At 43.9% G+C, this 26,473-nt stretch overlaps 3 protein-coding genes across 39 annotated transcripts in view; 2 read left to right on the top strand and 1 right to left on the bottom strand.

The window, feature by feature from the left end:
* Positions 1–19,319, bottom strand: part of LOC117580174 (sex determination protein fox-1) — a 90,438-nt gene extending 71,119 nt beyond the window's left edge. For 7 of the 37 annotated variants that reach the window (XR_004573540.1, XR_004573541.1, XM_034266508.1 and 4 more), the window contains exon 1: positions 19,065–19,312. Coding sequence is in view for 33 of the 37 variants with exons in the window: in XM_034266508.1 (XP_034122399.1) it covers positions 19,065–19,127 (63 nt within the window). In the remaining 4 variants the exon portion in view is untranslated. Of the gene's footprint in view, positions 1–7,575; positions 7,887–9,617; positions 9,718–19,064 lie in introns of those variants that run through there. The other 30 variants (XM_034266512.1, XM_034266513.1, XM_034266501.1 and 27 more) reach the window with 14 other exon arrangements.
* Positions 19,320–20,585: 1,266 nt separating this feature from the next.
* On the top strand, positions 20,586–21,191 carry LOC117580525 (cytosol aminopeptidase-like). Its single transcript, XM_034267118.1, has one exon. The coding sequence runs from the start codon at positions 20,589–20,591 to the stop codon at positions 21,189–21,191; it is 603 nt and encodes a 200-aa protein (XP_034123009.1). The 5' UTR covers positions 20,586–20,588.
* Positions 21,192–21,277: 86 nt separating this feature from the next.
* On the top strand, positions 21,278–23,118 carry LOC117580177 (cytosol aminopeptidase-like). The gene has a single exon (XM_034266536.1). It carries the CDS (start codon positions 21,281–21,283, stop codon positions 22,859–22,861), a length of 1,581 nt encoding a protein of 526 aa, XP_034122427.1. The 5' UTR covers positions 21,278–21,280; the 3' UTR covers positions 22,862–23,118.
* Positions 23,119–26,473: the final 3,355 nt, after the last annotated feature.

Raw genomic sequence — 26,473 nt, 5'->3', positions numbered from 1 at the left:
AACCAATTCCCAATCAAAGAGAATTAGTTGAGGAGGCACGGAAAAAAAAGCAGTAAAAAAAGTATAAGGGAATAGTGGAATTGGATTTTCCAATTGCAAGTGTTTCAGAATGAGTTAATGAAGAAGTGGGAGAGAAAGGAAGGATTGAAGTGCTCGGAACTAAAGGAGAAATGGAAGGAAAGTTAGGAAGGAGATGGACACCAAACTATCACAATTGAATTAAATTAAAATTATATTTTTTACCTTAATCTTTATAAATACAATACATATACAAAACCATTTCGAAAATAATATTTCTGTAATATTTAAAAGTCATCTTCTTTTATTTTACACATCTTAATTGCATTAAAGTAACTATGCTGTCATATGCACACTCATGATATCCATTTACATTAAAGTTTTCATAATTTATCTATTTTTTTGTACTCATTTTTTTGTATTCATTGCCATTGACGTTCTGTTGGTTAATTGTTGAATTTTATGGACATCTGCCTTTGCGTTCGTTTTTATTTATATAGTTTTAATTTGTTTGTTTATTAAAACTTATATTTCTGTTTTGCCTTTTGGCGAGGCCTGTTGCTGGTTGGCCTTCAACTGCAGCACGATTTTGACATCAATTTCAATTGGAGGCAAACAAAAAATGTTAATTAAAAAAAAAACATTTTCACATGTGCATATTAAATTGCAATTAACATGAACATTTTAATGAAAATTTAAGGGGTGATTGGCCTGGGATATTGTCAGCTATAAGGGTTAATGCCTCAGATGCACTTCAGGAGGTCAAAGACGATTCGGGAGTGGAAGGGTTAATGGAACTAGAGCCGCAGTTGAATGAGAGACAGTAATGGAGAGTGTGAGCTAATAAAAGTGCTTAAAGATTGTAGATTTAGTCGCCAAATAATGCCATAACTTAAACTAAATCATGAATAATTTTGGAGATAATTTTTACAAATATTTCCAGTAAATTGAGCAAGAAACAAAGAAATCCTTTCTCTTAAAATAAAAATGGTTAATGTCACAGATCCACTGCAGAGGTTGAAGATTATCAAAAGGTAGCGAAGGGAAACGTAAACCGAATCACATTTCATTTGGATAGAGAATGACAGAGACATTTATTGAAAGAATGCACTGCAAAAAAACGAGCTTAATGGAGTGCATTTCTAGAATATTCACAGGGAAATGAGTGCCGCAGCACTTGCACTGCAATTCCTCTTAATTTCTACAAGTGCTCAGTGCCAAGCCGCAAAAATCTCTTCAAAATCCTCTTCAGAGTATGATTCAACCAAGGTCTGAATGCAACTTCGATTTGCCATTGCGAATAATTAAAAGGCAATAAAGGGAAGAGGTAAAGGAGGAGCAGCAGCATCAAGGTCGACAACAGACAGCTGTAAAGGTCAGAAGTTGGTCAGGTTGTGCTCCATTGTTGATGTTGATGTTGATGATGATGATGATGATGTCAGAGAAGCGACTCATTTATGGTCAGACGAAACAATGGCGCCGCCACCTCGGCCGCCTGCCTGACCCACAGAGCCACAGAGAGCCTTAGTTGGAGGTCTGTCCCCCCGTTGCCCATACCCATAACCATTCTCCCATTCGTTCTACGAGTGTGCAGCGCATCTTCGAATGCAACCTGACTTGTTCACCTTGTTGTTCCAGCCTGTGTGGCTGTTGGCTCTGCTGGCTCTGGGTGTCGCTTTATGCTAATTGGCAGCATTAAAGGCAGAGCAAAGTCTATAGTTTTCCAACAAGTAGCAACATTTGCACATTTTTAACTGGGCAATAAATTAAATGCAGCGAAAATGCGCAGCCCCGAGGCGCCGTTAAATGAAATGTAAAAAATAAAAACAGAAAATAACAAAAAAAAAAAACATAATGCAAAAAGTTACATTCCCGAAACGGCGTCACAAAAGCGCTTCTCGTCAAGCTGCAAGCTGCGGAATTTATGGCTAAAAATCGTGTAAATATGCATGGGAGCTACATTGTAGCTGGGGGGAAGGGACTGTATGGGTTGGCTGCCCATTAATTGTTGATTAATTGGATTTGCATAAATTATGCATAGTTTTCAATTATGAAAGATATTTACAGCGATATTATCCGAATGAATGCAGCAATCTATAAATAAACCGAGACTGCATGTCTCTAAATAATTCCGGTTGTGGAATGAATCAGATGCGAACAGATTAAAGCGGCTGGGAGAAGCTGATAAATCCGTTGATAGAATTAAGTAAATAATTAAGTAAATGCATAAGAATCAATCACTGCAATCAAATTGGTGAACAACTAGCATAAAAACTTGTATTACAGCAATTATTTGTATTAGAAACCGTTCAAAAGTTGTTTAGCCACTTTACTTTTTTGTTGTTGGTTGACCAAACCCTAAAAATTGAAATCCAAAATAAGCACAGCCACAGCAAATCAAAATTCGCACAGAAATACAGTGCGTAACAAAATTAAAAGAATATATTCTCAAAAATTCAACATAGAATTGCCAAAACTGCCAAAATGAAGACCAAAGTCAATTTTTCAATCAATTTTGAACTGTCCAATACTTTTTCATTATTTTTGCCATTTCCTCAATTTAAATATATTCGATAATACAATTCTGTACCGCGCTGTAGTAGCTTTGACTCTGTCAACCTTATTTTCGATTACTCAATCGCAAAATATTTCGATTTTTTGTATATAAAAAGAGACAGACAAAAGAACAAATATTTAAATATATTCGTAAAACATCGCCTCCCCACCCAATAAAATCCCGTTTATGACGGGGCCAAATAAAATGTAAATTTTAGTAGCCAAACAGCAGCAACACCGCAAGAATAATATCATCCATGGTGTCGGCATCTAAAAAAGAAAAAATCTAAAATACAAACTAGCGAGGGAAAAGCGACAAAGCACGCTGGGATAAATAAAAACAAAAGCCGGCGAGCAATAAATAAAGAAGCAAAACAAAAGCAGAGACAGGCCGCGGACGATCGAGGCGATAATAAAAATTTGTCGCGGGTGTCTGTCCGTCCAACAGATCCGAAATGCCACAGCGAGAGCACGTGGGGGCGTTGCAGATAGTCACAGAAAGAGAGGGAGAGAACGAGAAGCATAGCAAAAACAGAATGGAAATGGAACTAATTAAGTTGCTGCTACAGTTGCCGTTACTGAGCGCTTGAATGAAAACGAAATGGAAGTTAAGTGGAACCAAAAGAGCTGCTGTAACGTAAAGAATGAACTGCCACTGTTAATGTAGCAATTACAAGAGAGAACAAGGATAAGGAGAATGAGAGGAGAGATGAGAAAGATCAAGCAGTTGATGGCGGCATCAGAAAAGCTGCTTCTGTGTGGCTGATGCCCTTAACGGTCAATGGAATGGAACGGCCTGCGAGTTCTTTTACATTTTTGCACTGCTACAGTTACCGTTATGTGGAGCAGAATTCTCGTTGAACTTGAGCTGTCCGCTAAATGTAGAAAGGCTAAGCGAGAGGTGTAACGAATACACAGACACCCTGGATAAAGATTTGTATTACATTAATGCATACAAAAGTAACTTTTATTTGCCGCTATTATACCCGCCCTGTAGGGTATCCCAAAGTATTATGTCACCGATCTAGCCTAGAGATTCGCATGGATCTGGTTGAGCTGCTACAGCTACCGTTACCTTTCGCACACTGCAACCACAATGACAAAAAGTGTGACAGCGGGGGGCGGCGGCAGAAACCTGTTACAGTTTGGCCAACCTCTGACGCTGCTGCGGCTGCCACTGCTGACTCACGGCGCAGGCGTGCGACGCTCCTACTAATTGCCAGCAGCCGTAGCTAACAGAGAAAGAGAGAGACAGGGCGACACTCGTGTGACTGACACCTGCGATTAGCGTCGCGCCGTCGTCGTTGAACCGAATAATTTGCATGTGGGGGCTGCTGCTGCTCTGCCTAAACGTTCGACACCTCAAAGCGTGGAGGGGCGATAGAGGAGGAGGGGCAGCTCAATAAAGTTTCGGTCATTCACATCCGACATGACCGTAGGTTGTCCGGGTGTTTGTTTTGTTTATCTTTTGCTCTTTCATCTCTCTGTCGCTCAAGCTGTGAACTTGTGTCGGTTACAACAGCAGTTGAACATCCATCTATACCCTGTAAGCTTAGTGGGGAAAGGTAGATGGAATGGGTGGAATCAAAGCTGCTTTGGGTGGACATTTGGTAAAGTTAATTGCAACGAATTTGAACACTCTTCAGTGTGTCTATGGGTCCAAAAGTATGAAAATTGCCCATGTGTCTCGTCACTTTTTATGCAAAAAGAAAGCACGGGGTATGCTTCATGCTTACTGTTTGGTTTTTCAGCTTTCATATAATTAATTTACCCGTTTGCTAATTTTATTTGAACTGCTTTGCGATTTGAAATGTACAAAAACAGGTACAACATGCATTTGGAAGATCGCCTTAACGATTAACGGCTTTGGGTTAATTGACTTTCAATTGCCCCAGGCAGGCACCACGCAGTCACCTCACTTTATAATGTGAAAAATTAATGGGCGGATTAGATTGCATTCCAATATGTAACATTTCTGCTCCTACAGGTTTACTTTTTCAATTATTCAATCCCGAAAATCAGCCGATTAAATCTTTATGCACTTTGAAAGTAAGCGAAAATCCACTTTTACATAACTTGGCAGAGGAGACCGAGAGTGGGACGCAGGGACAGTGGCGGATATTTGAATCAGGCTTTTCTTGCTAAATGAGAGAGAGAGAGAGAGAGAGAGACGGTGGGGCACTGCGTGGAATGGTCGGCAATTTTTTAAATCAACTTTAATTGAAATAAATTGTCATATCATTTGCCCTGGAAAAACGGACTCGGGCCTCAATTAGATGCGGGCCTCGAACAGACACACACACAGAGAGAGAGAGAGTCTGGGTACACTTTGCAGCATCCATCAGAAGTTTCTAAGGCTGCTTCCAGCCTACATTCGGAGAAGCATCATCAATCAAGGGCGGACAAAAATGGAAAATTGAAATATGACTAGAACCTATCCAATCCAATCCAATCATCAGTCCCAGCCCCATGTTCGGGGCGGGGCAGCGATTGATGACCACTTTTAGGTAATGGAAAAATGGGAAATTTATCCCAAAAAAAGTAAAAGTCGGACACATGCGCCAGGGCCGGATAATGTAAGCCCATAAACAAGACCTAATTGAGTGAAAGTAATTTCATTTGAGATGCCAAACAATCTTCAAACGAACGGAACGTCTGTTGTGGGGTTTCTTCATCAAAATGTAAAATAAACATAATTAATAGCCCACAAAAAGCAGTCATAAAGCGAGTGGAGATACAGTGCCGTTTGATGTATGCGTACAAGAATCAAGAATCAATAAATATTCAATTTCTCTCTCTTTATTACTCCTCCTCCTCGTTCTACACAAGTTGCACGATTCATGCAATATTTCCTGGAATTTTATACGTTTCTACAAGTTTTCCTATAATTTTACAATCGTTCACTGTCCGCATTGCCTTTCGCAAATGTCACTCAAATTAATTGCAATTAAAAGTTCCCTGGACTAGACTGTCCCAGCTTGCTGTCATCAGCGGCTAAGCAAACAACTCAATTTTCAAACATTTTTCACATGAAATGAAACAAAATGAAACTCAACGCTTGTGGCTGAGCGGGGGCTCTCTGCGCCTTAAGTGAAACCTTCCACTGGCCGCCCGAGTGCGGTGGCTAAATTGAAAAATTGCACATCAATTGCATAAAACTGTTATACGTCGACATTTGTTGGCACAAATTGCTACTTGCTGTCCAGATGTGGGGAGAGAGATCAGAGGAAGTCCATTGTGCGTGCGCAGTTAACCGCAAAATGTTCGTATCTCAAACCAAAACTAAATATTTAATACAGCATGTGGCGAGTTACAGCTGATGAAATTGTGATGAAATTGAACAGCATAAACCGTCGATTATGTTTGCATTTGACGACTCTTTCATAATCGTAGTAAAACCCTTTGATTTCGTTGTTCAATCAACTGTTTGTTGGACCTAGACTTGTTCTTGCCTGAGCATTCAAGTCAATGTCTCGTTTCATGGCCGCTTCGCTTCGGTTCGGTTCGCTTCCCCACCAACCAGCCATTCATCAAATCTTAACCATTGGCCTAGGCCAACTTCCTTATCCATCATGCCCATAGAATTTACATATCAAACAAACGTACCTGCAACGAAAAGAGAAGAAAGGCATAAATTAATACATAAATTCAATGGCTGGAGACGTGGGAAACTGAGAATCAGAAAATCAGTTCTTGTGTTAACACGTTGAGAGTATCAAATGATCAGGCAATAAATTGGGGCTCATTATCCCAAAGCGAGGAAAAGGCAAAGGCAAGCGATAATTATATAATGTTGTGAGGGAATTCTATATATATCCGATTTTAATGGGAATAATACTTTGTGACGGCGACAGAGTCAAGTCGAAGAAGAGAAGCAAAGCGACCAGAAGCACATCACAAATGCAGCACCGAAATGAATGTACTCTAGAGTTCGTTATCCTAAAACTCTGGATATATAAATATTTAAATCATGTTTCAACATTTATATTTTATATTTTACCCATTTCCTCTATTAATTACCAACATTTAACATCATTTAGAATACCCTCAGCTCTCAAGGGCATATCAATAAACAATTCAAATCCAAAAAGCCGCAAATTCAACCCGCATTTTTTTCCCTGGGTTCTTAGCTATCAAATTACCAGCAGCAGAAATTGGGGATTGTCTGTCGTTGGTCGTCTCCCCCTTCTCCCTTACTTTGTAACCCATATAAATTCGTAAGGGAAAACGACAGACGACAGACAACAAAGTCAACAATTGTCTGAGGCGAGAGCTTGGAAGTGGTTTTTTTTTTTTTTTTTTGCCTCTACTCTCCACACGTGTGAATTCAACATTTGACATTATTTGTTGTTGTCTGAGCAAATAGGTGAGCAAACATCGTGCCTATAGAGTCCGGCCATATAGATATAGAGAGTAGAGAGTGAGAGATGTTCGTCTAATAAGGATTTTAGCGCGAGCCAAGATTTGCCTTTCAATGAGAGTAAAACAAACACAGAAGACACACTGGACAGCGGACAGTGAAACGAAAGAAAAAGTAAACAGTGGCGGAGAGTAGATTATGCCGGCTAACATATACCCCCCACTGCACACAGACTCCTAATACAACGGACAAACTTTGTTTATTCCAGAATATTCCATTTGCTTGCATTTCTATGTTTACTACAGCCGCCGGGAATATTTATTGGGCCACGGAAACATTTGCCCCACTACAAAGTCAAACACAATCAACTATCATCCCCGACCTGCTGATCCATTACAGGGTACACGCATTTACAAAAAAAAAAACCCCGCTACTGTACAGCACAGTGGCGGACAACAAACAACAACCGCAAATAGCAAATTGAGCCGCGTTTACTTTTTAATGCCATTGTAGCTTCTCCCTCTTTGTCACTCTGTGTCTTGTCCTGCTTTTTGTTGATGTTTCTTTTTGTGTGTTTGGTCTGTGCCAGTGTGATATATACGACTGGAAATGTTTATTGTTGTTTGTTTCTGTTGTCTTACCGGATAATACATTCCTTGCGGAGGAAGAAAAAATGCCCCTGAGCCCCACAGCTTGACGGCTTTTTATGTGAACACTGGCGTCGCGAATTATGTTGTTGCCTTCCTCTCTCCTTCTATTTTTCGGCTTTACGCGATATTACACTGCTCAACAAATGGCGTGTTTTGGTTTTGCCTTTGATTACTTCACTGATTGTTCACTTTTTCTTTTGAAATTTGCATAAATTTCATTGGTTTTTCCTTGTATTTCTTTTTTTTTTTTTGGCACAATTTGCAGCTTTTTCAAGCTTTATTTCTGTGTTTTCTTCTATTTACTTTTGAGGGGGAAAAGGGAAGGGAAATTATTATCATAATTATGGGGAAATATTTGGCGATGCGAAGACTTTTTATTCAAACACAATTTTGCACTTTGCTTTCTGTTGTTTTATATCCACTTTGGCCACTAGTTTTGAATGTCGCACACGTGCGTGCAAGCGGGACAGACGACACACAACACAAAACACAAACGATAAATTCTGTTTTAAAATTTTGTTGTTTTGTTAGGGGTTGGTTGCTCTGGGGACTATGTACTCCGCCTCTCCCGCAGCTTGCAGGATGTTTAAAGGAAAACAGAAGCTGATTGCCAAAGCGAAATGCGCAAAAAAAAAAGAGAACGCAAAACGAAAATGAAAACACGGCGCAAACGCGAGACAAAAAAGAGATGCGATGGCGCTGCCGAGATGCCGTGAATGAGAGCCACCAGCAGCGGTACAGTGGGCCAGAAACTATTCAATTGTATTTGCACATTTTCGTTCTTTCTTTAGATTCGTATTGGAATTCTCATTCGAATATTTTGGTGAAGCACAAAACAAAGGCGGAGTATTGTTTCCCTTTCTCGGGGGGCCGCTTTCAGTTCTCTCTTGCATAAATCACAGACGACAGACAGCAGCATCCTCTTGCTCCTCATGTGGCGCGCACATTTATTTGATTCTCCTTGATTTTATTGTATTTCCAAGGAGGAAGAAGAGGACGAACAACAACGGCAAGAAGAAGGAGCAGCAGTGCGAAAGAGCAGAGCAAAGCAGACACACAGATAGCCGCCGACGCCGCAGCCACAGCTGAGTGCACGATGTGTGGGTGAGAGAAAGAGAGGCTGCTGCTGGGTGCTGAGATGCTGCGGGACGGCAGTAGACGTACAACGTGAGAGCGAGAGTGAGAAAAATCGAATCCATCCCAACTGAGTACGAAGGCAGCGAGCATAAAGGATTACAGGATAAAGCAGCGGAGAAGCAGCAACAAATTGACAACAAAAACATGTGCGCCGTTCGTTGCCTGAATGAAATGCTGCTGGCTGGCTGCGAAGAGAGTGAGAGCGGGAGGGAGACGAAACAGCAAGGGGTGGCTGCTGGTTGCTGGCTGCTGGGGAAGGGGGGGGAATGAAGAAGAACAGGCAGAACACAAGAGAAATCACGTCCCCTGTGACTGTCTGCCCGACGTTGCTGATGTTCTCCTTCTTCTTCTTCTCTTCTCTTTGTTGTTGTTGCTGTTGCCGCCGCCTCATGGCATATATATTTATTTATAACTTTTCATTTCGTTTATCTCTTCTTTCTTGTCGGCTCCCAAATCCATTTTCGCACTGCACTTTTACAACGAGGAAAAACTGATTTTTCTTGCGTATGTTTTGATGTTGTTTTAGTACCCCGTCGTTACACACGTGTGTGCGTGCATGCGTAGCGTGTGTGTGTGTGTGTGCGTGTATGTTTTCACTTTCAAAGCTTCACTTTGTGGCCCGCAAAAAACCCGAAATATCCCCGCTGCTCCGGCACCAACGGACTTGTTGCAAAGGCCGAGAGAATTATATTTATTTACTTGAAACGGCGCTCGATTACAACAAAAAAGAACACCCGACCGTGGCTGTTGTATTTTTGTATATTTTTTGCAACAATACTCAAAATTGTTGTGGGAAAACGCGGCCCAAAATTCGACACTAACTCTTTTGTTTCCTTTTGTTCGCGTCGAATATTTTGCGCTCTTTTCCTAGGGATGTTCCAAATATATATACGTACATATATATAAATAATATGTATATTTATACACGTAGTTCGGCCAAGTAAAGACAAAATTCCGTATTTCGTTGTCCGCGGCCGGCAGTTGGATTTCGAGTTTTCAAAGTTTTTATCACGAAAAGTGGGCAGCACATGCTCGTTCACAATAGGAAAACGTTGCTCATTCACAATGGGATCTGGCGGAGACAATTTCCCTAACACGAGAGAATTTCCCGAGTCAAAACCAGCGATGTGGGAATTTTGTTCAACGTAGAGAGCGAGAGCGCTCATTTTTGCGTGGGCCCAAGCGAGTGTGTTGTTGCTGGAAACAGCCCCTTGTTAGGTGCCTAATTTGTGCGCCAAATTCAAAGTTTGTTGGGTTTTTCATTATTGCGATTGTAAGACCTATTTGTTTTTGAACCTTCTCTTGCTTTGTTTTTTGTTATTCTTTGTTTTTATTTGGTTGCGGTTACTTTTAAAACGCACGCTTGGTACATGTTGATTTGCAAGGTACATTGCACCCTTGGGTTTCAACATGCCTTGCGGCCATATACACATCTATCGACTTAACAGCGTGCTGTTAAAATTGACTGTAGTCGGTTTTGGCGCTAAACCTATCGAAGTTTAGGTTTTCAAATTGATGCTGAGATCTCCACATATTTACTCTTAAATGCTGAAATATTCAAAACTGTTGCCTTATTTATGACCCTTTAATGAGTCGTTCCTTTCCTTTCATCGCTGCACCACTGCACCACTGCATTTCATGCTGTCCTAACCCTGTCCTGCCCATCACTCACTCTTTTTATTGGCCATCTTTCATGCTCTCTTCACCCTGTCTCTTTGCCCCTTTTTGCACACATTTCTGCCACATTTTGGCCATCAAAAAGTCGCCTCACGACATTGTCTGTCTGCTTTCCGTCCATCCCGCTCTTCGTAGGCTCAGAAGGCATCAAAAATTCGTCATCGTTCGTCCCGTCTCTGATCCTTGTTTGGTGTGGGTGCTGGCTGTGTGTGTGAGTGTGTGTGTGTGTGTTTCGCTAGCCGTAAAACCAAATCAAAAGTGTCAAGCCTCATTTTCGGTTGTGCAGGACAACGCTTGTCAAGATTGCATTAGCCGCATGTTGCCAGGACCAGAACCAGAACCAGGACCAGGACCAGGCGCAGGACCAGCGCCACAGACACAGGAACGGAAATGGAGCCTGAAGCCTGCAGCAGCAGTAGGCGTGGCAGTGGAAGGCCGTTGTGTGGTTTTTTGGACGGGGGCTTATTAACATGACGTGGCCCGGGGGGCCTGCCAGCAGTCCACCAACGAGGAGGAAAAGCTGTCGTAGGCGTATGTGTGTGTGTGTGTGTGTGTGTGTGTGTGTGGGTGAGATTTGAAATGCAAATGGCTCAACCGCAAGTGGGAAAGGGAAAGGTAGTGGAAAGAGTCAACAGAGAAAGTGAGAAATTTTCACACTGCCAGCCGGACACGGCCCCCCACCCCACACTCGATCCTCCCCACTCGATCTAACACGCCTCTGCCATGTCCCCCCCACACCTACCACTACCCACAGCATAAATGCAAATCCCAGCGCACTGGCAACTTTTTAATCCCTTTTTTGGCCAGCAAATTGTCGCCGCCAACACCAACACCAACACACAGCCAAAAACGTAAACCGAAAAATGAGCCATGAGAGAGAGAGAGAGAGAGGGAGAGGGAGAGTGGGTGCCAGCGCTTTTCCATTTTGCAAATGGTCGCAGCGAAAATTTGTTGCAGCTTAGCNCCCGTCTCTGATCCTTGTTTGGTGTGGGTGCTGGCTGTGTGTGTGAGTGTGTGTGTGTGTGTTTCGCTAGCCGTAAAACCAAATCAAAAGTGTCAAGCCTCATTTTCGGTTGTGCAGGACAACGCTTGTCAAGATTGCATTAGCCGCATGTTGCCAGGACCAGAACCAGAACCAGGACCAGGACCAGGCGCAGGACCAGCGCCACAGACACAGGAACGGAAATGGAGCCTGAAGCCTGCAGCAGCAGTAGGCGTGGCAGTGGAAGGCCGTTGTGTGGTTTTTTGGACGGGGGCTTATTAACATGACGTGGCCCGGGGGGCCTGCCAGCAGTCCACCAACGAGGAGGAAAAGCTGTCGTAGGCGTATGTGTGTGTGTGTGTGTGTGTGTGTGTGTGTGGGTGAGATTTGAAATGCAAATGGCTCAACCGCAAGTGGGAAAGGGAAAGGTAGTGGAAAGAGTCAACAGAGAAAGTGAGAAATTTTCACACTGCCAGCCGGACACGGCCCCCCACCCCACACTCGATCCTCCCCACTCGATCTAACACGCCTCTGCCATGTCCCCCCCACACCTACCACTACCCACAGCATAAATGCAAATCCCAGCGCACTGGCAACTTTTTAATCCCTTTTTTGGCCAGCAAATTGTCGCCGCCAACACCAACACCAACACACAGCCAAAAACGTAAACCGAAAAATGAGCCATGAGAGAGAGAGAGAGAGAGGGAGAGGGAGAGTGGGTGCCAGCGCTTTTCCATTTTGCAAATGGTCGCAGCGAAAATTTGTTGCAGCTTAGCTGTTAGCGGGGGAGTGGACAGAGAGCGGGGCAAACAGCAGCCGATAAGTTGCAAAAGTGTTATAAATGGAGTGGCAGTTTATGATTTTCCCCCCAGGCAAATATGGAATAAAGAGAGGGAGTGGGACAGGGAGAGCTAGGGGCTAGCGGCTGCCGGAGGACACAAATTAAAATTTAATTTGCGCACTGAAAGGTGAGATTAGAAATCAAAACAAATAAAAAAACGCGCGGAAAAAGGGGCAACAAAATTAATCACATTTTTACTGTTTATTCTGCCGATTCGCTGATACAAATTTCCCATAAGTGAAAGGACTTGATAGCAGAAATTAGACGAAAAGGAAACCATGAAGAAAGTGTCATCGAAACCCAAAAAGAAATACACAAATATGACGATCTGCAAATGGAATTATAAAGCATATTAAGAATCAAAATTCTACCTAATCAAAACCCTAATCCATTTGTTAATAAGTTTCAAAATATTACAAGGGCTTTTGTTTATTTTTCCTTGCCTTAAATGAAGCGCAAATGCCTCCGACTGTTTAGTGAGGTTTCCCGCAAGTTTTGCTGGAAACCGCGACTTGGGTAAACTTAAGGAACGATGCAACACCACCCAAGGCCACCCCATGCCACCGTACGCCACCCCCTCCCTGAGGAGCTGACCTGGCACTGACTTGATGTATGGATATGTATGTGTGGGGAGTAGGTGGCAGCGTCCAACTAACCGCAAACAATAACAAACGATGGCCAAAAGCGAAACAGAAACCGAGGAGTGGGTGGGAGTGGGTGTTGGGCGTTGGGCGTTGGGTTGTTGCGTGCCTCTGGTCTGCTGCTTTGCTAAGGATCCACTGTTCGGGTGCCATTTACAAGAAGCAAAGGATTTATGATACTTGTTATCGCGCCCAGGGCCCCGCCCCAAAACCGAGCGAACAGAAGGCGGCGGCGATGACAAAAGGTGGCACAGGGACAGGGTGGGGCGGGGCAGGGACTGGGACGGTGGGATGCTGGCAGAAGCAATGGCGTGGAATGGAGATAAAATCTCGCACGCAACAAATAAAATGTGTACGAAAAATGTACAACAAATATGGGGATTCCCCAGGGGAGGACCCAAACATTTTTACACGGGTTGGGTATGGGAGGATGAAGGTTTCCGGGAACCTGCAACACATGTGTTCACTCATTTGTGGCACAAATTGTTAACCCTCGGGGCGCACCAAAATGGGAATATTTTCCACCTTCATTCCACCAATTAATCGGAAGTTTATGGCACGCCGACCCAGCCCCGTGCCACCATTACCCCATTGACCTTGGGTGCTGCTTTCATCAAATTTACATTAATTAAATTCCACTGCGAAAAGCAGATTTCCCCCAAACAGATTAAAGCAGACAGAGAGAGGGAGAGGGACATGGAGCGAGAGTGCCAAAAAGAGTCTAATTAAAAAGTCAAAGCCCATTGCCTAAAAGTATCTATTACGGGGCACAGGCACGAGTATATCCTGTTGCCGAGGACCCAGCCCAGCCCCCCTCCTTTAAAGTACTCAATAAATTAAAGTCGTGGAAAACAGCCAGAATATTTCCGATGTACCTGGTTTTTTCACTCCTAACGAGCCGAAAAACATTGCATTAAAAAAACCATTCATTAAAATGGCAAAATGTGGCGTACAATTTTTATGGCACACAAGGAGCGGCGGTGACATGGCAGCGTCTCAAGTGGCAACAAGCTACAGAAGCAACAGAAACAGAGTGCCTCCATTCATTTTCCTAACAGTTTCAAAAATATTTAAGCGACGCAGTCGACGGCTGCCTCTTGCCACGCGCCAAAAAAAAAGGGAGGAAGAAAGGACCAAAAGGTGGTCGAGGTCCCATTTGAAATAGGGAAAGGGTATGACATGGAAGACATGGGTACACGTAACGGTGGGAGTTTCCTGACTTTGAATATTTAATTTACAAATTTAATTCATTAAATTATATTAATAAAAAATAGACAGCTTCGGCTTAAATTTCTTATTATTTTTCTATCGCTCATTTCAGTTTGATTATTAGAAGTTTAAAGGGTATACTAAAGCTGAATCTGTATGCAAATTTCTTGTATATTATTCTCCCATTTTGGCAGGTGCAGTGCCGCCAAATCAGCTATTTTCCCGTCAGATCTAGCTTTTTTCTAAGACAAATGACAGGAAAAAATGGAAAGCAGCGGGCAGCGGGTTCCACATTTGTTTTATATAAATAATTACAAAATTTCTATGCGAACTAAAAAAACTTTTTTTGTAACTTTTAAAATATCTTTTCTGTTAAATATTATTTTACTCAATATTTTTGGCTTCACTGTGTAGGAGAGTTCAATGCGCTCGCCCTGCACTCAATTATATTTTGCGAGCGGCGCTCAGACAGAGGCGCCCAAGGGACGGATACGCCAGCGATGATGCGTCATCAGGCCATTAGCAAAGAGCAAGCCAGACAAATGTGTGGAGTGGAAGAGGAGGAAGAAAGGTAGAGCGCGAGCGGTAGTGTGGAGACCTTGAGAGCGAAACAGCAGCAGCAAGGAGCAAGCAGTGCGATAAAGCAGTGTGGGAGAGAGAGAAACGACAGTGGGGAAGGAGCGGGAGATACGAAAGTGTGAAAAAAGCGAGAGGAACGGGAGTGTGAATCTGGGTGGATCAAAAGAGTGATAGTGAAAGAGAGATGGAAAGTATGTGGAAGGCGTGTGTTGGGCTTGAATGGGTAAAAGATTTTGCCAGATTTTAGTTGCAGTTCGCTGCTTGCTCTCCCCCCTTCACCACATTCATCATACACTCTTTGCACACTAAACTTCTTTTCACTCATTTGGTTACATTTTGTTGCGTTTTGTTTTTGCTTTCTGTATATCTCAGTGTGTGTCTGCGGTCTGTCCCCTTTTGCCTTTGCTTTGCGCCTCCCTCCCTCTTGCTCACTCTTTCACGATTTGCGTAATGAAATATTTCTGCTTTTGTGTAAAAAGGAGTAGTGACAAAGAGAAACGATGAATATGGGGCCAAAGTAGAAACAAAGAGGACACATGAATATAGGGCACGTGTGGTTTTGGTTACGGGAAATTACTGTAAAAGGGCAAGCGTGTGGCGGAATGCCGCTCTTTGTATCTCTTTCTAGCAGGTGAGAGTTGGGAAGACATAAAATTAATGTTGCAGCCATGAGATACCCTTTACTTTTTTTAATATAATTTTAAAGCACTTAAAGAAAGGAAAAGAGAGCCAGCAAATGTTAATCAATATTTTGAGTGTAAAAACCATTTAATTCCAAAGATTTTTGCATGCAATAGAAATCAAAGGAAGCGAACTGCAACTCTATTATCTTGATTCAATGCAAAACAATGAACAGTCCATCAAATAATGTGCGTCACTCCATTAAACCCTAAGAGGGGAGGCCTACCATACCCAAAAATGCATTTTTTCTTGGCAATGGCACCATAAAAATCTATTTTAAACTGGTAAAAAAAAAACACCATATTATTTTTTGACTAAATTCCAAAGAGCTGCAATAAAATTCAATTGGAAACTTTTGCTCGGCTCTCCCGCAGAAAATGAAAACAAAATAATGAATATACTTTTGGCCAACACACAGGCTAAGACACTCAGGGACATGGACATGGGCACGGACACGGACAGGGCTTAGAGACGCCGAAAAACTTGGCAAGTAAAGCCCCAAGGGAGAAGGCGGGCGAGCGAGCGAGAGGATGCAGTTTCCTGCAGCAAACACATGTCAAATTCGCCGCCACTCTCCTCCCCACAGCACTACACCCCTCACAACCACCTTCGTGGAAGAGGGGAAAAAAACAAGTTTTTACTTCTAGAGGTTTTCCTCCGAAAAAGTTGCACGGACAAATGGCAAAACTGCTTATCTCAACAAAAAGCCAAAGATGGAAAAAGGCAGAGCAGAGCACTACCACAAGAAGTGGACGAGGAGACGAGGGAGTACCGCGGCAGTAGGGGGCGTGGAAAGCTGCACTAATGGTGCCAAGCAACCGGAAATGCCGCCATGCATGTCTGCCTCCATTTCAGAGGCTGTATATCGTCCTTGCCTATACCTCAACCCCCCCCCAACTATACTCAAGTAGGAGTAAAATCTTGATTGCCTTTTGCTGCAAGCCAAAGAAAATTTATAAGTTTTTCCAGCCATTTCCAAGATACACATTTCCATTGGATCTCTCTTCTTCACTCATTCACTTGACCCACCAGCACCAAACATATCCATCTTTCCATCCACCCAGCTATCTATCCATCTATTGCTCTTTTTTCCTATGATAATTTCCGCAGTTTCGCTGTGGAAACAACTGCCAGTTCGACGAATCAGACACACAAATAATAAAAAAAAGAAAAGAAAAACAGCACTACACAAAAACCGAAGGATGGTGATGAGCGAAATGGAATTGACATTTTGGCCAACGGCCAAAGACCGAGTTGGAGTCTACTAAGTAAGGGGACACGAGGCTTATATAAGGGGTAGATCAGGGCGGGTAATAACCATGATGGTCCACCTCTTTTTGCCACACATGTTGGTGGAGTACTTTGGCCTGATGAGGGATGAGGTAAGAAGTTCATTTGGTTTTTTGGCAGCTACTTCGATGGGCAAATTGGGGTCTGTTTCATCATTTAGTGTCCATTTTCTATGATTTTTAGGAGTTGCATTACAGTTTCAGATCAGCTTTCCAATTAAAACGTGGGATTTACACTTTAAAGGCTGCTGCTCCAAACAATATGTTTAAATCCCAGACAGCTAATAACTTTGTTCAATGCCCTGTCACAACCACACACGGCACAGGTGCCTGTCCCAAACCAAAAAGTGTGAAAATTCTGGGGCAACGTTAATTGAATTTCGGACGGCAGCCAAAAAAGTATCCCTCCCCCTGTTGTGCTTTTAGTGGAAAAGGATGCATTGTAGTCTCGCTTGGGCGATGGTTCTCCTGCTTATCCAATTATCCACACAATTTTTTGGTTTTTTTTAAGTGCTTTTTGCTGCTAGTTTTCGTTGTTTTCTGTGTGTGTGTGGCTTGCGTTTTTGTTGGGAGTTTCAGTTGCCGGCATTAGCTCAAAAGTTGGCCTCATTAATGGCCAACGATATTCACTTTTGCCAAAACCCATTTCGCAGCGCATGTTCATTCATGTTCTCGACGGACGGAAGCGTGTGTGTGTGTGCATTGTGTCTGTAATTGTTGTTGTTGAAACAACCAAAAGCTGCGGCTGCCTGCTGTCGATTTTTGATGGTGGACGAGCTCCATCTAATGTTTGCTTTTGGTTTTGCGCCACTGTCTGTTAATGTCTGCTCTGGTAGGAGATATTTGCACTTTGCCCCTGGCAACCAATCTTTGGAACTGCAGCAGCAGTCAATAAAAGGCGGCCTAGTCCGTGAAACGTTCAGCTGGGGGAATGTTTGAGTGGATTACTCTCTAACTCCCTGGAAATGTATGTATGTATGTAGGTATCTACTAACATTTGATGGAATTTAAACTAGTGAGAAAAGTATTTATGAAATTTTTGTTCATTTGGCGCAAAAATTCAAACCCAATTCGCCGTACTTGTTTCCTTACGAGAGCTTTTCACCTCGGAAAGCACAGCATCCTTTAATCAGCGCCGTCTGGCGGTCAGGCTCAACCAGCGCCATCTAGCGGATACTCCTGGCAACAGGATGCAGCTTAAAAGCTCTCCAAGCAATGCAACAGGTTGCAGAAAAAAAGCACACACACACAAACAAGAAAACCGCAAATATAAAGAATATAAAAAGAAAATGCAAATAAATAATATCGCACCCAAATATCCTCCTCCAGAATGTTCCACTCATCGTTCAACTCGCTATTCAGCTCGCAGCGGCGGTAGAATCCTCTCCAATTTCCCGCGATCAAATTTGCTGGCGGCGTCTCCAGAAACTTCGTTGGCCAGTCACTTTCCATTTCACAGTATTTATTAAAACGGTTTTGGCAATAAATAAAAACGAACAACAAAATAAAATCCAATTCGGTTTAAATAAAAGACAACGAAAAACGTTGATTCCACCGAAGAAAAAATAACTGCGACGCGCACTCTGAAACTGAACCGTTTGCGCCGAAAAAGAATTAGAAATAAGAAGAGGATGGAACGGCCGAAAGATACCGATGTGCACGGCAAAGAAAACCGATGAGAGCAGCGCTGTCGCGGCGCAGAGTCTGTGTGAGTGTGGGAGGCAACAGCGAAAATAACTGCGAGCGTGAGGAAGACAGAATGAACACTGCGTTTGATACCCTGCAGAAGACTGTGCTTAGTTTGCCCAGCTACTGCGACACAGAGGGGTGAGAATGGGCGCAAACGTGGTATCCCACAATGTTTCCTTTATATAACTAAACACTCCAATTGCGTTTCGTAAGTGCGGAATTAAAATAGTATGATCGTAGGAGTGTCGGTGTACGATGGATCTCGAAGGGTATGTGAAGCACGACTCGGGCTGGTTGATTTGTTTTCTATCTCTTTGCTGCTTTGTGTGTTTGTGTGTGCGCGAGAGCGGCGCAAAAGAAGATGATTGCAAACCGTTACAGTTTCCGCGATTCTCGGCGTCCACACTTGTTTTACCCTTTTTTAGGGTATGCCGGATCTGATGAACTTTGCACAGAATATGCACATACTTTTTAATGGGTGTTAGCTCATTTCAGTTGTGCTTACATATGTATTACCAAAAAACTTTGCACATATGAAGCTAAGCTGAAGAACAACTAAAACAGATCACTGTGGTAAATAATTTTGGCTGGCTTGGGCGTGATCGATATACGAGGGTACGTAAGCGTCGTCTATCGACCGTCAACACATCAGTGCTTGTCGTGTGAGTATTGCGGGAGTTTTGCCATAGCCACGCGCGCCATTTTAATTTCTGGTTGGCTTTATGGAAAATAAACTGATTTATTGATTTGCTTACCTGTCTTTGATGAAATTCCACTACCGGAACACTTGCATTTACTTCAACTGCCGGCGCAGACATTTTTTTGTATTGTTTATCGTTTTCTTCGCTTAAAAATATTAAAATTTGTGTAACTGTTGTTGCTCTTTCTCGTTCTTCACGCACCAAACACAGAAATACTTGTACACAATCAACACACTCTTATATTATACATGTGTGTGACGTGGGATTCCATTTCATGCTCCGCCTTTCTCTTTGGCACCTAATTGAATTCGAGTCGAGATTTTAGGGTTGGTTGTAGGGAAGCACAGTTATTTGTGTCGCTGCCGCTGCTTTCTGCTCTGGGGGCGCGCAGTGGAACGTGTCACCAATACAAATGCCGGCTAGCTAGTGTACGCGCGTGATCTCCTAACGGTGAATTCCACTGGGGAGTGGATTCTAACAGTTTATTAAGGGATTCTGATGCGGCTTCATATCGTTTTTTTTCTGGTTTGTGTTCCCGTTAGCTGAAACGACAGTAGACAGAAGGAGAAAAAATTACATTATTTATGGTAAAGTATTTTTAGAAGAGCACTGTGGCAAATGGAAACCGGGTGTTCCTGCACCCTCCAGTGCTCCAGTACTAAGGAAGTAAAACGTGAAATAAAATGTGTGTGTTTATTGCACTGTTATCACAGTGAGAGTGGACAGTGGACGCCGCAGTCGGAGTGTGCCGAGATATAACGGCTGCACAGTAGTTCGAGGGTGGGGAGGGTTGGATACAGCTAGATTAACGTAGAGATTTACGTCTTATAAATATTGTACAAGAAAAGTTAATTCCAAGTAAACATTCCCATCATATGGCATTTTCTATATTATTTAACAAAAAAACACTCCCAGCAAGCCCCTTATATGATTTCCAATCAGTTTCAATACATCTCTATTGTTGTTAACAGCTAACAATAGTACATTTTATATATTTTTATTTTAACTCGATTTATTGTGTACTCGCAAGGTTTTTTATCCAAATTCCTTCGTTTCCAAGTGCATCATTTTGACTGGCTGGTGAGTTTAGTTTCTAATTTCCTTACTATGTATACACACAATTCTAGAGCACTGTAAGCGTATAATGAAATAGGAGAAATGGGAGGACCTTTATGGTGCTTGGACTCATCTTTGGGTAGTTTTTTGTGTCTCAACTCCAAATCTGCAATAACTTTAGCTATGTATGTGCATTTACTTAACAGTCTTGCACGCAAAAGATTGTCTTGCGGCTGAAAGTTCCCATATTTTATGGGTATCATGCTTTTGGCTTGTACTTTTTACACATCTCTAGCCAATACCCTGACAAAGGGCATGCACATTAATTACTGCTTTTAAACTTCCGATCAATCTAGTACTTTTTATGCTCGTTTCGGTTGACACCAAAACCCCTTACCAAAATCATTCATTAGTCGCTCAACTCAGTTCCAGTTAGCATTCATATTTTGTATAATTTGTATAACTCTGCCATCAATAATCTTTATTTTGTCTCCCAACAGAAAACATTGACAAAATACAAATATGAATTCGAGGATGCTGCAAATGGCCGGCTCGATGGCCCTGGCCAGGAACTGTCTTCGTTCTGTTAACCAGCGAAGCATGGCAGCGATTGCCTGTGCTGATGCCCACAAGGGCGGAAAGGGCCTCCTTGTGGGTCTCTACGAGAAGGAGGCGGGCAAGGGGCCACGTCTGACGCCAGCGGGGGAGAAGTTTGATGATCGTCTGCACGGGAAACTCTCGGAACTGATCTGCGAGACGAAGATCAGTGGCAGGCTGGGACGCGGAAAGGTCTTCAACAATATTGATGAGGAGTTCCGGTCGGTGTGCGTGGTCGGTGTGGGGCTGGAGGGAATCGGCTTCAACGAGCTCGAGATGATCGACGAGGGCATGGAGAATGTCCGCGTGGCCGCCGGCATTGGTGCCCGCTCCCTGCAGGCCATCGAATGCATCGAGATCCATGTGGACAACATGGACTACCCGGAACAAGCAGCCGAGGGCGCATCCCTCGCCACTTGGCGCTTCGAGGAGAATCTCTCCAAGNAATACCCTGATCAATCTAGTACTTTTTACTTTTTATACCCACACCAAAATCATTCATTAGTCGCTCAACTCAGTTCCAGTTAGCATTCATATTTTGTATATTTTTTATAACTCTGCCATAAATTTTTTACTTTACTTTGTCTCCCATCAGAAAACATTGACAAAATACAAATATGAATTCGAGGATGCTGCAAATGGCCGGCTCGATGGCCCTGGCCAGGAACTGTCTTCGTTCTGTTAACCAGCGAAGCATGGCAGCGATTGCCTGTGCTGATGCCCACAAGGGCGGAAAGGGCCTCCTTGTGGGTCTCTACGAGAAGGAGGCGGGCAAGGGGCCACGTCTGACGCCAGCGGGGGAGAAGTTTGATGATCGTCTGCACGGGAAACTCTCGGAACTGATCTGCGAGACGAAGATCAGTGGCAGGCTGGGACGCGGAAAGGTCTTCAACAATATTGATGAGGAGTTCCGGTCGGTGTGCGTGGTCGGTGTGGGGCTGGAGGGAATCGGCTTCAACGAGCTCGAGATGATCGACGAGGGCATGGAGAATGTCCGCGTGGCCGCCGGCATTGGTGCCCGCTCCCTGCAGGCCATCGAATGCATCGAGATCCATGTGGACAACATGGACTACCCGGAACAAGCAGCCGAGGGCGCATCCCTCGCCACTTGGCGCTTCGAGGAGAATCTCTCCAAGAAGTATCGCTCCATCCAGCCCAAGATGGAGCTCTTTGGCTCCCCTGATAGTGACTCTTGGACTCGTGGACTCTTCAAGGCGGAGGCCCAGAACATTTCGCGCCGCATCGCCGAAGCACCAGCCAACTGCATGACGCCCACAATCTTCGCCCAGGTGGCCGTGGACACCCTCTGCCCCTGCGGCATCACCGTGGAGGTGCGCACGATGGAGTGGATCGAGCAGCAGCGGCTTCACTCCTTCCTCACGATTGCCAAGGGCAGCTGCGAGCCACCCATCGTCCTGGAGCTCGCCTACTGCGGCACCTCGCCCGAGGACAAGCCCGTCCTGCTGGTGGGCCAGGGAATCACCTTCAACTCTGGCGGAATCAATCTGCGTCCCTGCAAGGGCATGGACGAGTTTCGTGGGGATCTGAATGGCGCCGCCTCCATCCTAGCCACCATGCGAGCGGCTGCCGCTTTGTCGCTCCCAATCAACATTACTGCCATCTTGCCGCTCTGCGAGAACCTGCCCTCGGGCATGTCCGTGAAGCCGGGGGATGTGGTGACCCTCCTGAATGCCAAGACAATGTCAGTGCGGAACATTGATCGCACTGGAGTGGTGGTCCTGGCAGATCCCCTCATCTACGGCCAGCAGACCTACAAGCCCCGTTTGGTCGTGGACATTGGATCGATGTGCAAAGGAGTAAAGAAGGCAGTGGGCGGAGGCGCCACGGGCATCTGGTCCAACTCGCACTACGTCTGGAAGCAGTTCCAGAAGGCTGGATCCCTCACCGGAGATCGCTTGTGGCGCTTTCCTCTGTGGGACTTCTACAAGCGCCGCGTGGCCAATCACAGGAGCTTCGATTTATCCAACGATGGCAATGGCCATGCCTCGTCCTGCCTGGCGGCCGCAGTGCTCAACGAGCTGGTGCCCTGCGCCGACTGGGCCCATCTCGACACCTATGGCACTGGCCTGATGACCACCTATGGACTGATTCCATATCTACGAGCGGGACAAATGACGGGACGCCCCACACGCACTTTGGTGCAATTTCTGTACCAGTTGGCATGTCCCAACGAGTAGCTGCAGCCTTTCAGCTGTTGATTCGTTTGGGTGTGGATAGATATTTGTTTTAATTGTTTGATTTGTTTCTATATGCAGACAGAAGAATGTACACAGCAAACACAGCACACACAACAAACACACTAAATGTCTTTCGGTAAGCAACAGCAACAGCAACAGCAGCAGCAGAGAGGACATCAATGTATCAACACATGAACAGAAAATTGATTTAAGTGTATCAGTAAATATATTTTGGAATATTTTGGCCTTAACACAAATTAAATGAAACTGTTTTAAGGACATGTTTTGGGTGGTGAATGAATTGTTACATGAATTGCTGCAAAAATTTGTATAAACCCACAGAAAAGCCTTGAGAGGAATATTTGTTCTTGAAGTTTTATGTGGTTTCTAACAGAATTTAAGTTTGGAGATTGTTTCCATCTTGTCTTTATGTTCTCTTTGTGCATGCCGCAGTTTAGCATCTTTCTGTTGCACATTTTTAACTATTTCCTTTTGCTTTGGCTAATTCCGTCTACTTTTGTGTAATTTATTTTCAATTATGCTAACGCTTGCTGCAACAATTTCAAGTATTTTCTTTTCACATTTTCGTATTTTTTTGTAATGCAAATAATTGTACAAAAAGTGATCAAAAATGTACAAGAATTTTAAACCCATAAAAAATGATTAAATACTTAAATATAAATTCCGAAAAAATACTAAATAATGTGAAATACTGAAAAATACCAAATAAATAGTAGGATTCATCTCTTGTGCACCCGTGGGGAGTGACGCGGGCGTGCCGGAAGCCGGCTTAAACCGAGTACAATTAGACGTCGCAATCTACCAAAAGCACCTTGCAGCCACCAACCATATATAGCCCAACCAAACACCACACCCCCACCCCGTTGGCTAACTGAGCGCCATCAAACTGCTGCTGACACATTTGGCACATGCCAGTGGGTTTGTCCGGGCTGGGGGGTGGTGGTCTAGCGGCTGAATGATGGTTTCTGAGGGCGAGGAGGCCCGCACAGATACCCTTTGCCCTGCGCATTGCTCCTCGGAACATGCTACATAGCTAATGTGTCCCATTTGCAATGGCAAACCACTGAAGCTTAACACGTTGTCTACGCAGCCACGCCCAGCGTCGTCCTACTGCCTACTGGCGGCATTGCCTACACCCTCCCCATCTTCCCTCTTTGCTCGCCGCTAAGCCAAGGGAGGAGCAGGCAGGCGCAGGCAGTGCTGAAATGTATGCTATAGTTTTTGCTCCGCCATGTGTGTGAGTATGTGTGGGTGTGTGTTGGCACACATTCGAGCACTCCATCTGTGTGTAAAGCCATTCAAAGTTGGATGTTGAACCAGCATGCTGGGGGAACTGGGCGAGCGGCACACACCAGACTTGGACCCCAGAGGGCAGCAGAGGAATGTGCAAGGGAAACCCCCCTGTAACCAGCACACAGATCCCATCCCAGTGGTAATTGTCTCGTTAGCCAGGCTCCACCGTAGTTGGGTAAAAACGGAAGCAAATGGCACCCCATCACTCACCTCCCGACTGTATGGCCGGGAAGACCGTGCGCGCTAATAATTTATTTACAGTTAACATTTTATAAGCCCAGGGCACACACATACACATACACAAGGGCACACACACACATCAAGCCAGTCCCCGCGCCATTTGATTTTACAAATATTTGCAGGTAGCTCTTCCCCCAAGCCTCCCCAGCCAGCGTTGGGGCATGCAAGAAATTTGCGACCAACATTTGCCATGGGTTCGATTTGTGGCGCTAACTTTTAGCAAAGAATAATTAAGTATTGATTGAAGTATCGAAGAATCATTTAATATATATCAAAGTTTGCAAGATGGGTGATAAAAGCTTAGAGGTAGAGCATTAGCTGTTCGTTCTAATCCATTTCCGTTTGCCATCTTGTTTCCGGTGTCAACTGTGGCACCCGGACCGGCTCCCCGTCCTGCCATTTTGCCATTTCATCGCTGATGTTAAGTGAAATATGGACAATTTCCGCTTGCCATTTTCCAGCAGGCAAGGAACGGTCTACTACGAATGTTGTTAGCCAAATGTGAAATACAGTTAACTGTGTTTTGCCACTCCTCGCATATATGCATAACTGAATGAATGTGGCTGGGGCAGAGTGTGAGCGAGCGTTGCATGGCATTTGGTTAACAGAATGTGTGCACGTGCAAGCGCTGCCAAAGCAGGTGCAACTCTAGAAGTATCCCATCAGTCGCTTTCAATAGCCATTATGGTCGCTTCCCCTCCTAACTCTCACTCTCAGTGCTTGGCTGCTTCTTCGTTATATTCCCTGCTGAATAGAAATGCACTTCTAATGCCCATTCGAAGCAGACAAAAAGTTATGTTGTGAGCATTTCACATGTGCATGTACATCTGTACGTGTGCACTTGTCGAAAATATAGGGTTTAAATGCAGATTTAATTTGTATTATTTATTCAATAATTTACTTAATTTATTTGCTTGACCCTGCACATGGTTTCCCTCATTCACTGGCAAAAAATCTACTCTGGGACTGTTTACCCTCCTTTTTTCTGAGTGTATGCACAACCGACTAGCTGCTGCTCCTCCTCCTTCAGCTGCTCCTCCTTGTTGCCTTACTAGCTCCATGCATTTTCCTGTTCAACCAGGAGAGACCTACATGGGTGTGTGTGTGCTGGGGGCAAGTGAATGTGATTTGCATGGGGTTTAACAAATTGAAGTTGTTGCGGATGGTGTTTTACAGTTACGGCTTGCTTATCGCCTGGCTTCGAGGGCCTTGCCTTGAAAGTGGATTTGTAGCAACCACAAAAAGAAAAGAGGAAAAGTTCCAAGTGAAATTGTTACCCAGGGAATGCAACCTGTACTCGCAGGCACTTGCCCACCATTAGCCATACTTGGCCTGTGTTTGCTCAAATATTTTACATTTTCCATTGATTTCTACTTGCAACCCTATTCCTGACTTTTATTTCTTATCGGAGATTTCATTATTTAATAGTGAAACTTTTGGCGGTAGAACTTTCACAAGTTGAGTGTTTTTTTTGTTTAAAGTAATTATTTTGATACAAATCTGAAGCGAAAATAAGTTAAAACCCAAAAGTTTTCCCTGTGGTTTTCACGCACCTTCCTTTAACCCACTTTCCGTTTAGTTCTTTGGCTTTCTTTAAGGATATTTGTGGATTGGATTGGAAGCCTTAAATGGCACAGAATTGCATTGAGAATTGCAAGGCAGCAAATGAAATGTGGAAGAACTTTTTGAAGGATTTCCCCGCTCTGCCGGCAGAGTTCAAAGTACAATTTTTGTGCCTTTATGATGAACTTTTCTGGCAGCGTAAAAGTTTTCTGTTTTCTGTTTACTTGTTGTTTGTTTTGTGCCGTTTGTTTTCACTGCTTTCTGCTCTCTCTCTCTCTCTCTCTCTGTGTGTTTGTGCTGTTTGTTTTGCCGGGGAAATTCCCGTACGAAGGGCTCCCCCAACGCAACAAAACGTTCCGCTGTCACGCGTAAAATATTTTCACAATTTTCACCCTTCCCACTCGTTGCATGCAACGTGACTTAAAGAAGCAAAATGTACATTCTACATACTCACATGTTTATCTATCTACAAAAAGCATTTTTTGGCAACAAGTC

The sequence above is a fragment of the Drosophila guanche genome, unplaced genomic scaffold (genome assembly GCF_900245975.1).
Source record: "Drosophila guanche unplaced genomic scaffold, DGUA_6, whole genome shotgun sequence".
Lineage (NCBI taxonomy): Eukaryota > Metazoa > Arthropoda > Insecta > Diptera > Drosophilidae > Drosophila > Drosophila guanche.
Note: the sequence above shows the minus strand (reverse complement) of the source record. Positions and strands in the feature narration are given on the sequence as shown.